The sequence below is a fragment of the Macrotis lagotis genome, chromosome 2 (genome assembly GCF_037893015.1).
Source record: "Macrotis lagotis isolate mMagLag1 chromosome 2, bilby.v1.9.chrom.fasta, whole genome shotgun sequence".
Classification (NCBI taxonomy): Eukaryota; Metazoa; Chordata; class Mammalia; order Peramelemorphia; family Peramelidae; genus Macrotis; species Macrotis lagotis.
The window spans coordinates 146,424,065-146,439,892 of NC_133659.1; the positions used below are offsets into that span (position 1 = coordinate 146,424,065).

At 39.5% G+C, this 15,828-nt stretch overlaps 1 protein-coding gene and 1 pseudogene across 3 annotated transcripts in view; one reads left to right on the plus strand and one right to left on the minus strand.

Annotated features, from left to right (window-relative positions):
- LGALS8 (galectin 8) overlaps positions 1–7,697 on the minus strand; it is a 32,198-nt gene extending 24,501 nt beyond the window's left edge. For 2 of the 3 annotated variants that reach the window (XM_074222953.1, XM_074222952.1), the window contains exons 1-2: positions 7,526–7,696; positions 5,510–5,601 (exon numbers count right to left, since the gene is read on the minus strand). In XM_074222953.1, the coding sequence (XP_074079054.1) occupies positions 5,510–5,548 (39 nt within the window). In that variant the 5' untranslated portion in view covers positions 5,549–5,601; positions 7,526–7,696. Of the gene's footprint in view, positions 1–5,509; positions 5,602–7,525 lie in introns of all 3 variants that reach the window. The other variant, XM_074222954.1, reaches the window with a different exon arrangement.
- Positions 7,698–13,948: 6,251 nt separating this feature from the next.
- On the plus strand, positions 13,949–14,896 carry LOC141511203 (vacuolar protein sorting-associated protein 29 pseudogene; annotated as a pseudogene).
- Positions 14,897–15,828: the final 932 nt, after the last annotated feature.

Consider the following 15,828-nt stretch of genomic DNA (forward strand, 5'->3'; position numbering starts at 1 on the left):
AAATTCCAAAAAAATTACTTTAATGAGTTAGAAAAAGTGGTAAGTAAATTCATATGGAGAAATAAAAAGTCAAGAATTTCCAGGAGCTTAATGAAAAAAAGTGCAAAAGAAGGGGGCTTAGCCCTACCTGATCTAAAATTATATTACAAAGCATCAGTCATCAAAACTGTTTGGTATTGGCTAAGAAATAGAGTGGTGGACCAGTGGAATAGACTAGGTACAATAGCAGGAAACGATTATAGTAATCTGCTGTTTGATAAACCCAAAGAGTCCAGCTTTTGGGATAAAAAACTCTCTCTTTGATAAAAACTGCTGCGAAAATTGGAAGTTAGTATGGAAGAAACTTAGATTAGACCAACACCTAACACCCTTTACCAAGATAAGATCCAAATGGTTACAGGATTTAGACATAAAAAACAATACTATAAGTAAATTAGAAGATCAAGGACTAGTTTACCTGTCAGATCTATGGAAAGGGGAGCAGTTTATGACTAAGGAAGAGATGGAGAACATCACCAAAAACCAACTAGATGATTTTGATTACATTAAATTAAAAAGCTTTTGCACAGATAAAACCACTGTAACAAAGATCAAAAGAAATGTTGTAAATTGGGAAACAATCTTTACAACTAATGATTCTGACAAAGGACTCATTTCTAAAATACACCAGAGAACTGAGTCATATTTTTAAAACAACAAGCCATTCCCCAATTGACAAATGGTCAAAGGATATGCAAAGGCAATTTACAGATGAGGAGATCAAAGCAATCCATAGCCATATGAAAAATTGCTCTAAATGATTAATTATTAGAGAAATGCAAATTAAAGCTTCTCTGAGGTACCACGTCATACCTCTCAGATTGGCCAATATGACCAGAAAGGATAATGATCATTGTTGGAAGGGTTGTGGGAAATTTGGGACACTATTACACTGTTGGTGGAGCTGTGAACTCATCCAACCTTTCTGGAGAGAAATTTGGAACTACACCCAAAGGGCAACAAAAATGAGCATACCCTTGGACCCAGCAATACCACTACTGGGTCTATACTCTGAAGAGATGATGAAAAAGGGTAAAAACATCACTTGTACAAAAATATTTATAGCAGCCCTGTTTGTGGCAGCAGAGAATTGGAAATCAAGTAAATGTCCTTCAATTGGGGAATGGCTTAGCAAACTGTGGTATGTGTATGTCATGGAACACTATTGTTCTATTAGAAACCAGGAGGGATGGGATTTCAGGGAAGCCTGGAGGGATTTGCATGAACTGATGCTGAGTGAGATGAGCAGAACCAGAAAACCACTGTACACCCTAACAGCAACATGGGGGTGATGTTCAACCTTGAAGGACTCGCTCATTCCATCAGTGCAACAATCGGGAACAATTTTGGGCTGTCTGCAAGGGAAGAGTGCCATCTGTATCCAGATAAAGAGCCAGGGAGTTTGAACACAGTTAAAGGACTATTCCCTTTAATTTAGGGGAAAAAAACCAGATATCTTATTGTCTAATCTTGTTACCTCTTAGACTTCTTGTCTCTTCCTTAAGGATATGATTTATCTCTCATCACACTCAATTTGGATCAATGTACAACATGGAAACAAAGTAAAGACTGACAGATTGCTTTCCGTGGGGGGGTGGGGTGGGGGGAGGGAAGTAAGATTGGGGGGAAAATTGTAAAACTCAAATAATATCTTTTTTTTTTTTAGGTTTTTTGTAAGGCAAATGGGGTTAAGTGGCTTGCCTAAGGCCACACAGCTAGGTAATTATTAAGTGTCTGAGACCAGATTTGAACCCAGGTACTCCTGACTCCAGGGCCAGTGCTTTATCCACTGCACCACCTAGCTGCCCCCTAAATAATATCTTTAATAAAAAAAATTTAAGAAAAAGAGGAGACCTGTGATTTTGAGGCAAAATTAAAACAGAATGAGAATCTTATTGTATATAGATAAGCCTGTAAACATAAATACCTCAGAAATAAAAATTCTTATTACAGCACAGATTGAGGAGTTAGCTTTAGAGAGTTCTTTGCTACTTTTCAGCATATGAACTCTCTGAAGTCAGTGATCATGTCACTTTCTCAAAGGCCCTATCCTTGTATAATATACATGGACATCTATAGCGATAAGGTATGTATGCTAAGACTGAGATATAAAGCAAAAAAATTTAGTGTTGCTTTCTCTACCTTTTTTCAATACATCTGAATGTAGAGGAAAAGGAGCTTAATTCATTCTTATCTTAGCTTTAAGAATTCCCTTAGGATGCTACCTTACAGGAAAAATGTATAATGAATAAGAGAGGGAGGGGAAACAATTTATCTTTTGTTTTCTAGGATTCTATGATGACTACAATTTTCCTTGTCTACAACAAAAAATACAAGAGTAAAACTTTGAAACTCAATATTAAAATGAAAAATGAAAAAATTATTTTATCAACTATAGCACCTAGCTAGGCACAGTATAAAATTCATTACTGTCTAATGAGAAAATAGTATGCATGTGAAACAATACATTTATGAGAACAGGAATCAAAACTTTTCCACATCTATATCATAAACACTAAAATGGATTATCTGACCTATTCATATGGCCCTGCTATGTTTTTTAGACTCTGGAAAGACAGTCAAGGGCAAACCAAAGTATTCAATCTTCTACAAATTTCATAATAAATCAGATTCAAGGAATTCATTTTAGCCACTCATCTCAAAATGCCCAGCTCTCTCATCATACTGTGCAACAGAGAAAGCTCTTAAAGATGAAAGAGTAAAGAAAGAAGCAAAAGTTCTGGGTAGAGTTTCCATTTAATCCATATACTGTCTAAAGAGACCCTGAAAAATAAAGTGTTAATTAAAAATTAGAGAGATTATCTTTGATGAAGAAAGGAGGTCTTTTTAACCTCTTTTCCCAATGACTTTTACACTAGGTTTTTCTTTCATTGCGCCAAGTTCTTATGTTACACAATGTAGGATACAACAGTCTTGAGCTAAGGTTACTGATTTATGCCACCTTTCTGAAAGCAGCTTAGCCTCTCCCATTACAAAAGTTTTATCTAATTTAATCCTCCTAGAGCTTTAAGGAATCTCTATGTAAGCAATCACAGTTTAGTGGCATTCTAGTGACTTATAGGGACCATTAATTTCTTCTTTAATGGGATCATTTTTTTTCTTTCTATATAAAGGAAATAAGACCACAGAATTTAAAGCTGAAAGAATGCAAGATATGGAGGCAAGGCAACATAATCTACAGGAAGCTTGAAGTCAAAAAGATCTAGGTCAGGTGTTCATAACTTGGGGTCCTTGCAGAAATTTCTTAATGTTAGAATCTATGAACTTGGATGGAGCAAAAATTATATATTCAATATAATTGGTTTCATTTATATTATTTTTATTCTTTTTGATTATTCTTTATATTATTGTTATAGTATACTATTCTTTATATAACTATGTTTTTATTTATATTCCTACGTATTTTATTTTATGCTTTTAAAATCATTATTCTCAGAAGGAAAAGGAGAGGAAAGAGAATAGGCATTTACATAGCCTGAGAACTGTGCTATGAGCTACACATATGATTTGATCCTTACAATAACCCTGGGAGGTAGGTGCTATAATTGCCTCAATTTTAAATTTGAGAAAACTGAGGCAATTAGGACTTTAAAACTTTGAGTCTATTTTCCTTGCTCTGCAAAGAGGAACTCAATCATTTAGGTCACAGGGCAGGAAGTAGGTAGGAAAAGTTGACTCTAAATCCTGACTCAGACACTTAATTAGCAATGTGAACTTGGGCAAGTCATTTAAGCCTCTAGCTGCCCTTAAGCAAGTCACTGAATTCTCTAAGGACATTCTCTACCACCTCACTGAAATCTCTCCAACCAAGAAAGTCTTGTCTGGATTTCTCATAGTAAAAGTACTTCTGACCCGGTGGCCTCTGATTAGCTGCTTCTTCTCAATCTCTATTTTTAAGGAGGATATCCAGGCCACTCATGTCTTTATTCCTCTCCAGACTGTACTCCTGGCTTCAGACTTTCTCTGTCATGCCCTTGTGTTAGACCTTCATCTACTCTTCCCACTTCCATCCCTTTTTAGCTTTCTTTTCTAGATCATCTTCACAATCTAGAGAACCGAGGCTGTCTTTCCACACGTTTATACTTCCTGCACTGACCATGGTGTCTGGCACATAGTGTTTGCTGACTTGCTGAATTAATTCTGCCTCAGTTTTCTCATCAGCAAAATGGGGATAAGAATAGTATCTATCTCCCAGAGTTGTTATAAGGATCAAATGACAATATCTGTAAAGTGCTTTGCAAGCCTTTAATGCTACTTATTATCATTATATGGTCCCTTTCTAGCTTTTTATGAATCACAAGATCTTTTGTGTAAGCATACATTCAAACTTTAGGACTAGTAATTCCAAAATGCATGAAATTCTTTCTGTTTTCTTGCTGATATTATAGTTATGAAGCTTCCCTCTTCTAATTTCCATGCTTATTATTAAAATTGAATTCCTTCTTATTTTACCTTCATTCAAAAATACAGATTACACTCTCATTTGTACAGCGCTTCTTCCCTGAGGAGAAAAACCTGGTACAAAAGCAGTACCTCTCATGCTCAACAACTAAAAAAGAAAAATCTAAGTTATGGCCTCATTTCTTTATGGCACAGACTTGTTTACAAATGAGGAAACTGAGGGGCACAATGACTTGGCCAAGGTCATACTTGAAGTAAAGGAGTAGAAATGGGACCTGAATTCATGCCCAGAGTTGACCCTCTTCCCCTTGGTCCAAGATTCCAGAGCAAAGACCCTGAGGAATATGACTCCTCTTAGGCCCACGAACACCTCTCAGTCTGAAAAACATGATGACCAGCTCATTTGTCAATGATCTCATCATTATATAAACTTAGAAACTTGGATATTTTATCTAACTATGCATATATGTATGTATGTATATATCTGTCTGTCTACCTACTCACTAATTACTTATCTAGCTACCTATATACTAAGATGCAGTCAATCCCCAATGATTTAGGGGATAATTAAACCTCCCCGGTTTGGAAATCTACTTGGCTTGACTTCTGTCCTCTCCTCCCAAAATCTTCCATTTCCTTGTGGTGCAATGATGAAAAGGTCCTGAATTCAAATTTTGACTCAGTCACTTAAATGTGAGACCTTGGGCAACTTAATTTCCAATGGACCTTAGTTCTCCCCTCTGTAAAATGAGATCAGACTAGATGATTTCTGATGCTCTAAAGCTATGATGCTATGATTCGATCCCTCCCAGCTAAGTGTATTATCCATATACTCTTCCACAAGTAGGCTAAAACAGTTGTTAATTTTGCTCTTTACTAAAGTCACATGAAAAACACGGGGCAAGAAGCTATATTTTTTGGATAAAGTGAGATTTGGGGCTTTAGATAATTTCTGATTTCGTTCACATACTCATAAATAAACTAAATATAGTCATATTAAGTAGAACTCTCTCCATAATAAAAAAGTAATTTCATGGAAGTTAGTTACCAGATTGTGGACAACATTTTGTAGATTATTTGAGAACATCGTGCTGTTTTTCCAACTGGTTGTTGATCTAGGTCTCTCTTCTTGTCACTGACCTACGGATTCAAATAAGTTTTATTTGAAACTACATCTGGTGAAAACTTGAGGAATCCCCCCCTTTATAAAATAAATATTTTAAAAACCCAAATGGAGAAGAAAACATTCAATCAAACAATCAATCAGCATTTATAAAGTGCTTCCTTATATGTCATATACTTATGTGCTAGGCACTGCAGATACAAACACAAAGAAAGAAAAAAATCCTTATTCTTATATTGCATAGATTCTAATGAATGTAATTCACCACTTTCCTCCACCTATAACTATTTTTTCATGCAAGATTTCTGCTATTAATCATTTAAAGGACAAAATGCACTAGGTTTCAAAACAATTAAAGATTATTTCAAACCCTTATCTGTTTTATTCACAATTGAAATTCCTCTAATTTAGGTGCTAGAAACCAGTACATCCATATACAACATGGGTTTAATCAACTTTTTTGTTTTTTTAGGTTTTTTGCAAGGCAAATGGGGTTAAGTGGCTTGCCCAAGGCCACACAGCTAGATAATTATTAAAGTGTCTGAGACCGGATTTGAACCCAGGAACTCCTGACTCTAGGCCCAGTGCTTTATCCACTGTGCCACCTAGCTGCCCAGTTTAATCAACTCTTGGGGGAAAAAAAAATGTAATATCAAACAGCACTTAAGCCACAGACCCTAATTACCTGGCCCAGAAGAAGTAATTGGAAAGGGGGGGGGAACCAATCAGGTGGGTTCTGGGTTGGTTTGCTTTTTCTAACTCTTTACCAATATAGACAGTTCTTTTGGCAAAAGAACTTCAAAGACCAGATAAGATGCATGAGACCCAGGCAGGGTTTAAAAAAAAAAACTTCCACTTGAACTGAATGCTGAAATCTTAATGACAGCCAGCAGAAGAGGAATTAAACTAAAGCTCCTTCCAGGCTGTTTTCAGAAATTCTTTTTTTCTGTATGTCTACACACACCAAGCAAAACTATTGTTTGGTCTCTCTCAGTTGAAAACTGTAAGTCTTCCTTTGCTCCACAGTTCAACTTGATGAGCAAAAAACAAAAATCCAAAACAATTTCTTCCTCCTTCCATCCCCCTTCCCCCCAGTTCTTTCAGGAAGAATGCTTTCTAAATCTTTCAGGAACAGAAAACACCTTATTCAGCAAAAGGTCAGTGAGCTGCAAGCTCACAATCATAATTAAAAGAAACAGTTAATGATGCAGGGCCCTACTTAAAGGCACATTCTATTTACTATTTCTTTTTTCCGGTGAAAAGCTTATTTTGCATTACTCCCACCACATTCTTTCAACAAAAAAGACAGCTATCACCAGAGTTTCCTCCAGAAAGGGAAGGCAAGAAAGGGAAACTCTGCTTCCCTGTGTATTGCTTTTCATCTTTTTTTTTTAAATTTTAACCACAAGCTGACTCATTCCTACAGAAGGGCGAATAGCAGGAGTGTGGGGAGCTGGAAAGGAAAGCAGCTAGAAGGAAGTCCTGTGGTCTCCCTGCGAAGGATGGAAGCAGTGGGGGGGCACTGGCACTACAGGTGGGCTGCTTCTGGGGGCATCTCTCGGGCAGGCCACTTCAGTTTCCGATCTGTGTAAAAGGGGGAGCCGGCCGACGTTGGGGGATCTGCGGGGACGTCTTCCCTCCTCATCTCACTTCGATGCAAACGGGGTTGGGGGCGGATCCTCGAAGGCCCCCCTCCGGCCCCAAGCTAGGGGCAGTTTTCCCGCCAAAGTTAAAGCAAAACAAACCCGCTTCCTCCACCTAGAGGGCGGCTGCGGAACTGCAGCTGCACCGCACTCTGCCGCCAGACCCGCCCAGGGGCAGACCAATCACGAGCGGCCGCGGCGACCCCCCCCCTTCCAGAGCCCGGGCCGGGTCAGAGGGCGCGACCTCCGGCAGGGTCACCGGGGCTGCACGAAGAGCGGCCTCTTTTCCCCCACTTACCTCGGGCACTCAGCCCTCCAGGAGGCCGCAGCCGAAGCCTGCGGGTCCGGCAAGCTCGTGGTCGTCCGTAGGCATAACTTAGCTGGGCAGAGCCGGCTTCCACTTCCTAGGTCACGCCCCCTCCGCAGTGACGTCACCATGCCGGAGCCGGAGCCGAGCCGAGCCGAGCCGAGCCGAGCCGAGCCGAGCCAAGCCGAGCCGAGCCGAGCCGAGCCGAGCCGAGCCGAGGCGGCGCGCGGGCCGGGTCCGCCGGCCAATGAGCGAGGAGAGTCGTCACCTAGCTATGTGTCCCGGAAGTCCGGCTGCTTGTAGCTCCAAGGGGAGCAAAGGCACCTCGAGGACGGGCGGAAACGGGGTACGAAAAAGATACACTTTATGTGCAAGGTCTGCCCGCCCCTCTCCCACCCCCAAGACTGTGTGACCCTGGCAGCACCAGCCGCCAGCCCCGATGGACTTCACTTCGCCTTGACCCTCACCCTGGTGGTGCCCTTGGTATGATGCCTTAGCAATGAACTATCAGCCTGTCTGTATTTATAGTTTGGTTTTGTTCACTTTTTATTGAAGTGACTCTTGTGATTTAGAGCAGAAGCAAGAAATCATCATTAAATATTTATTTTATTTAAATTGATTTTATTATTTTTTTTTACATGCAACGATAATATTCACCGATATTTTTTTTGCAAGGTTTTACACCCTTCCCTGGCCCCCTCCCCAACAGAAAGAAATCTAATATGGGCAGTTAATTAGTAAATTTTAAACTGAAATCCCCAGGTGATTTCTTATCATCAGGTGTAGAGGCTAATTATTTTGCTTATGGAGGATCTAGCCAGAGATAGTTGTTTACTAGAAAGACATGGGATTGGCCTTGCATTTCTCAATCCCTCATAATCTGGCTGCCCATCATTCTATAAATTTTTGAACTCAGGTCCTCCTGACTCCAGGGCTGGTGCTCTATCCACTACCTAGCTGCTCCACTATTTTTTTTTTTTTTGCAAGGCAATGGTGTCTAGGTAATTATTTAGTGTGTGAGGTTGCACTTGTGGTCCTCCTGCAATGAATTTTTTTTTTTAGGTTTTTGCAAGACAAACGGGGTTAAGTGGCTTGCCCAAGGCCCCATGGCTAGGTAATTATTAAGTGTCTGAGGTCGGATTTGAACCCAGGTACTCCTGACTCCAGGACCGGTGTTTTATCCACTACAACACCTAGCCACCCCTCTGCAGTGAACTTTTAATGGCTACATTTGAAAAAATGTCTTAATTGCTATAGGGTTGGTGTTTGTTTTGGGCCTTTCTTTGTATCCCCATTGCTGTGCACAGTGACTAACTCATAGTAGGAACTAAATAAATGTCGATGCTGCATCCAACAACAGTCACTGACTTCTGCTTATCTTCAACAACTCAGAACTGAATTGGAATCTTAACCTTCACTTCTGTTCTTTTTTGTTTTATTGTTTTTCACAAGGCAACTGTTAAATGACTTGCCCAAGATCACACAGCTAGGTAATTATTAAGCCTCTGAGGCTGAATTTGAACTCAGGTCCTACTGACTCCAGGGCTGGTGTTCCCTGAATTTGTTCTTTTGTCCTTCTTGAGAACAAGTACAACAAATCTCTCTCACTAGCTCATTTTCTTCCTCTTTTGCTTTACTCTCTCATTCCACCTCTCAAATTGCAGCTGTTTATTGATTACCTCATAAGTGATCAGTGCCCTGGGGCTCAAGAGACAGGAAAGGCCTAGGGGAACCTAGCCTTTAGATGGGGAAACAGGTCATCAACACATGACTAGTTAAAGAATGGTGAAAGATTTGAATGATTCAGATAAAAGAAATGTCACAAGGCTGTATGTGACTAATTGTCAAATTGAAATCAACTCAATCCAAAGGAAATAACATCTTGCAAGAACTGGGTAAATTCCCTGCCTTCAACTATGAGACAAGTCCCAATCAACAAAAACAATAAATCCCTGTTCCAGCCAGAAAGGATTAAGTCTTTGGCTACCCTCCCCCTCAATTTACCTCTCCCTAATTACTTCATCTCTATATAAAACATTATCTCTACATTTCCTTGATTGCCTTATCTCTACTCTTTAAAACCTCTCTCTCTCTCCTTAGTTGAGTTGCTATCTCCCCTTTGTGAGGCTAGCCAGCTCTTGGGGTTTATGATCCCCCAAATAAATCCCTTCACTGAACTTGAAGATAGTCTGAGTCTTTGAAGTTTTTCTGGATATCTTTTCAGGATACCAAACTGACATCACCACAGGCTAGAATAGCTTTGTTGCCTCTGTCGCTTCCCCCCCCCAATTCTCTTTCTCTTCCTCCTCCTCTCTGTCTCTTTTCCCCTTGTTCAAGTTTACTTGTTAACCACAACCCTTAACATTTCTTATCTCATTCCATTCCTGGGAATTTCATTGCTTTTACCTGCTTCTCTAGATTAATCCTCTCCAGTGTGGTCAGATTCAATCTTTTTCATTCCATCCACCTTTCCTAGGTCAGGTTCAATACACCCCATCTCCTCTGCAAGGAAGAATCCTCAAGAAGAGATCCTTCTCCAAACTTCTGTTGTTCTCACTCTGTCTCCCTTGAGCTTTAGAAAACACTACATATGTTCCCCTTGAGTACTATATAGTGGCATTCAAATCACTAGGTTCTAGAACCTTGGGCTGTATGTCATACAATCAGAGAATTTCAGAACTGGACAAGACCTCAGAGCTCCCTACATAAGATGTCAGAGAAAAAGGGATAATGTCCTGTTTGAGAGCATGATGCAATTAAAACCAAAATATTTGGTTTAGAGTTAGATTTTTGAATTTGGGCTGCTTCTGACCAGTTGTATATTCCTGGTAGTCACTGCATCTTTGTCTCAATTTCCATAGCTTTGAAATGGGAGAAATAATATTTCCCATCTCACTGGGTGAGAAAAACACTGTTTTGTTTATGTCAGAGTGTTAAATCATAGGAGCATATTATATAGATCTCAGAAGGACTTTCTAGATTGGCTTCAGGGTAAGTGTTATAAATGAATGAAAAGAAAAACCTGCTAGAGTGAGAGAAAACTGTATATTTTATTTACGAACCTTGCAAGATACATCTTACAAGATACCGGTACCTCACCTAGGGATGAAGCACGAATCATTCTTCAAAGTCAGGTAATTTATGGTCTTCAGAAACTCTTTCCCCTCCCTATTGGATGTTCATAGGCTCTCAATCTAAGAGGTCCACCCATTCCATGACAGGCCCCTAATTTGACCCCCCCCACATCATACTACACATGATATGCTAACGAATCCCCAACTGTCACGGGGGGGTGTAGGTTAATATTCAATTACTTAATTGTGCAAACTCAGTAGCATTAGGTCAAGATCTCTAGGTCACTCCTGACCAGTTGAGAACTGGTTTGGGGTTTGCTATCCCTGGAATGGGATTAGGAGAACTCTTCCAGCCTTGTGAGGGCTCCCCTCCACACCCTGTGAAGACCAACACTCTACATTCCTCACAACTCCCCCCCCTTTCTTTTTAATAACAACTTGGTCTTCACACTTAACCAGCAGTGTCTTCCTCAAATTAATTCACAACCCTCATCCTCAATAGGACTACTGACTTTCCTTATCAATATCTTTACCTCTTCCTTATCAGAGCCATACACAAGTCCTGATTTGCTGATAGAATCTTGTACTATTTGAGTCATTAACCAGATCATACATAGGATTCTCCCACTTAAGGCCAATAGTAAGATACCAAGTAACTGTTTCCACCATGAACCAATGAATGAAACCAATTGAATCAAATGAAACCAATTCATCAAGAGGTGCTAAATGGGCTTGTCCAGGTTTGGACTGGAACATGTGCCAACTTTCTAATGTCCCTGGTTATCTTCTTTATCACCTGCCCATTGGCATCTGTCTTTAGGCAGCAGCTTCACAAGTTCAGTTTACCATAGCCTTCTCCTTCCTCGGTCAACAGGTAGTCTAGTATCAATCTATGTTGAATGCTCACCTCTCTTGTTTGCATGGCTTGGGTAGCCAGCAAGTCTAAGACCCTAGCTGTTGGTAATTATTTCAACTATAGCTTGGAGTCTTATTAGCCTATTCAGGATATAAATTGGGGTTCCATAGCCCCAACTACCATCCTGTGCCCAGGTAGTAGGCCCTTAAGTCTAGATAACTCCCTGACCAACTCTTTAGACAACTGAGTCTAGGCAGTAATCCTACAAATTCAATAATGTCCCTCTAGTTGGTCTTACAGGAATAGTTTCCAATAAATGCATAATACTGTTCCTCTTTACTTCCAAGGGGCCCTCTTAAATAGGCCATATAATCATGATAATGGGTACATTTCCAAAGTTGCTGTACCTCCTCCCACTGCAAGTTTTTATACTAATGTCTTTAGAAAGGTCTTCCTGGCTCCAAAATCCAAACTAAATTCCTGATTTTGTGCCATTGGATATGCCTAGTGATGTTCCTTAAATTATCTTTCTTGCAAATGGCCATTTCAGCACTTTTCTTGCAAGTCCATACTAACTCATAATCAATTTCCCTTAACAAATGCCCCAGTTTGTGCATCTTTTACAAGGGATCCATCATTCATCTCACATGAGTCTAAGGCCACTTATCTCTTAAATTGTACAGTCCTGAATGTATGTACACAAGGGATCCAGGTACCATCATTCATCTCACATGAGTCTAAGGCCACTTATCTCTTAAATTGTACAGTCCTGAATGTATGTACACAAGGGATCCAGGTACCATCATTCATCTCACATGAGTCTAAGGCCACTTATCTCTTAAATTGTACAGTCCTGAATGTATGTATACTGCTTCTGGACATGTCCGGACATTTGCTACTCCCCAGGCAAATATCCTGGCCAGTCAGTTATAAACAAGAGTCACCCCAAAATGACTCAGTCACATGCTACTGGTGTCTCTCTCCTCTGGATCAGAATCCTGTGCCACAGTTCACCCCTGACCAAGGACTGAGAATCTAGGTCAGACCAAGGTGTACCCAAGGCCAATTCTCAAACTGCTGTGAACTATGGCAAGTCCAACAGCTGCACCAAAAGACTGGGCATTGACTTCTGCCAGCTAGACTCTCCTCCCACCTTTACTAACACCCTGTTGTCTAAACTCCCAGCCATCCCTCTTTCTCTATACAGACTCACATAGCTATAATAATGCCATCCAATAATCTCCCTCTTTCTCTCTCAATGGAGAACATTTTCATCCTGCCTCCCTTCCTCCTTTCCATAAGGAGGGCATAAGTAGGGGTGTCACACTTACAGAGTTAAGAGGAAGTTACAGATAAACAACATACACATAAGTGAGAAATGGTGGAGATAACTGGTCCAGTGTCTCGTCTCTCCTCTCTTCTCTTCTCCCTTGGAGGCATCCAATGTCCTTCAGCATCTTCTGAATCTGTTCCAAAAAATTCTTCTCCAGCTGTGGTGAATCCTTGAGATCTTGTCTTCTGGTAGAGAAACTGCTTAACATCTTATTCAGATCAAAACACATGCTTCCATCACTAAACAATGAGATTCTGGAGCTTATTACAATTTGCATTTTGCTTTATTGCCATATTGACACATATTTCACTTTTAATGCAAACTTCCATTAGTATTTTACTACATGAGCAAACTCACAAGCTTGAGTCAATGTGATCATTCTCTTTGGGAGTTTGCTGCATACACATACATTCAACAGTCATCTTTGTTCTAAAAGTACCCAGCATCTGACTTAGATAAAACAATTTTAACCTTTGCTCTCATTACAACAACTCAAACATCCTTAACCAAAATGAATATTTTTGTTTTCCAAATATTCCCATATTTTCCTTTTCCTGGTATACTTATCTAACTCACACTCCTTTCCTTAAAACTAGAACTTGAAACTGTAATTATCCTAAGAATTTCCCATTCTTCTTACCTAAATATCCCCTCTAATACAAAAACTAAGGAAACTTAATTCCTATCTTAGCATGTAGCTGATAGCAGGTGTCAGAGCCAAACACCTAACCCATCTCTGGCTATTAGATCTAATTTACCTAACACTTTACAGGACATTAAAGGAAATTTCCTTTATGAGTATTGAATGTCAGTGTCCAGGCAGGTCATGTGGGTAAGTCAAATGTCTTAGGCCAGATTTATTCTTCCAGGTGAGATATTATCCAAATGTCATTTTGGGGAAATCAAGTCAAAGGGGTCCAACCTCAGCCATACTGAGAAGTCGCTCTTTCGGCTGCCCATCCCTGTCACCTGACATCCTTGGCCCATTGGCTTCCTTGGCTCCAAGAACATGACATTTACCCAGTAGCATTTCCTTTTGTTGACCATCCTGGTATCTGACATAAGAGAAAATTAAAAGTCCTGTGATCCGAAATAGTAGTTTTACCTAATTAGAACTTCCAGGAGGAAGGAGGCAGCGGCGACGGTTGCTGCGGTGGAGCGGGGCCGGTAAGGATGTTGGTGTTAGTATTAGGAGATCTGCACATCCCCCACAGATGCAACAGTCTGCCAGCTAAATTCAAAAAACTGCTGGTGCCTGGAAAAATTCAGCACATTCTCTGCACTGGAAACCTTTGCACCAAAGAAAGTTATGACTATCTAAAGACTCTAGCTGGAGATGTTCACATTGTTAGAGGAGACTTTGATGAGAATCTGAATTATCCAGAACAAAAGGTGGTAACTGTTAGACAGTTTAAAATTGGTTTGATCCATGGGCATCAAGTAATTCCATGGGGCGATATGGCCAGTTTAGCATTACTTCAAAGGCAGTTTGATGTGGACATTCTTATTTCAGGACACACACATAAATTTGAGGCCTTTGGACATGAAAATAAATTCTACATTAATCCAGGATCTGCCACTGGAGCATATAATGCTCTGGAAACAAACATCATTCCTTCATTTGTATTGATGGATATCCAGGCTTCTACAGTTGTCACTTACGTATATCAGCTAATTGGAGATGATGTGAAAGTAGAATGAATTGAATACAAAAAATCCTAAAACAGGCCTCCTGGTGATCTTTTTTGTTCCATTCCCTTGTTTGAATCAAGTAATTAAGCATTCAGAAACCACAAAATTGTGACATTTTAAAAATATTATGCATTAAAAATTAACATCTTATTTGATGATACATAATTTGCTACAAGCTTATTGTAAACTATAAGAATGTATTTAGTTTCTAGGACATGATTTCTAAGGATAACTTGTACCACATGATAAATGGATGTATGTAAAAAAAAAGTTTACTTCTGTAAATATATTCAATGTTAACCTTCAAGCCTTTGTTCCCAACATTGTGCATGAATAGAAGAGTTCCAGATTGTCTCCTTGTATACACTGTTCTTCTCTTTATACTGTAATAAACACTTACCTTTCATTTAAAAAAAAAGAACTTCCAGTGAATGCAATTCACTAAATTCCAATTATAATCTTATAGAGTCCCAATTAATGAAACCCCTATGTAAAGCTTGACTTTCCTTCCTGGGTCTTTGCCTAAAACCTGGTATTCTAACTATGACTGGCCCTACAGGCCTGTCTCCTACCTCTTACTAGAGACATCCCTTTGTGTGAAGTTATATCTACTCCATCTCTATATAAGAATGACATATCAGATTCCCCTCCTTCTAGCCTGTTGTATCTTACAACAAGTCCAGGAGATTGCACAGAGAAATATCAAATTATCTTGTGTTTATCTTTCCTACAATTACATAGTGCTTTTACTTCAAAGCAAACAACCACTGCTTTGGAATATACATATATAAATCCAAAATATTCCTAATTCATATAAATAGCTAGAAACTTCTATACATAAACTTGTTTACCTACTAGCCATCCTCAACATACAAATGGTTATTTTTCCCAAGGTAATTGGGTTAAGTGACTTGTCCAAGGTCACATAGCTAAGCCTTCACTAAGTATCTGAGGCCTGACCTGAACCCAGGTCTCCTGACTCTGGGGCTGGTGCTCTCCCTAACATACAAATTACTTTTCAGAATTCTTTAAAACCATTAAAACATCTTAGGTAGCCTTAAATTTCCAACATGCGTTATTAATTTCATTATAACAGGACAGCAATAAGAGTAACAGAGTAACACACAAATTACTAGATTGTACAAAGCAATCCCTCCATTATTACATTATTCATGAACCCACAGATCTAGCCCAGAAAGGGTCATACTTTTTCATATTTACCTTATTGCCCTTCAAAGCAATCACACATTAATCCCAGGCTTTAACAATACAGTATTTAAATAACATATTCACAATAGATAACTAAATATTGCAAATATTATCTCTTTGCAATTACAAA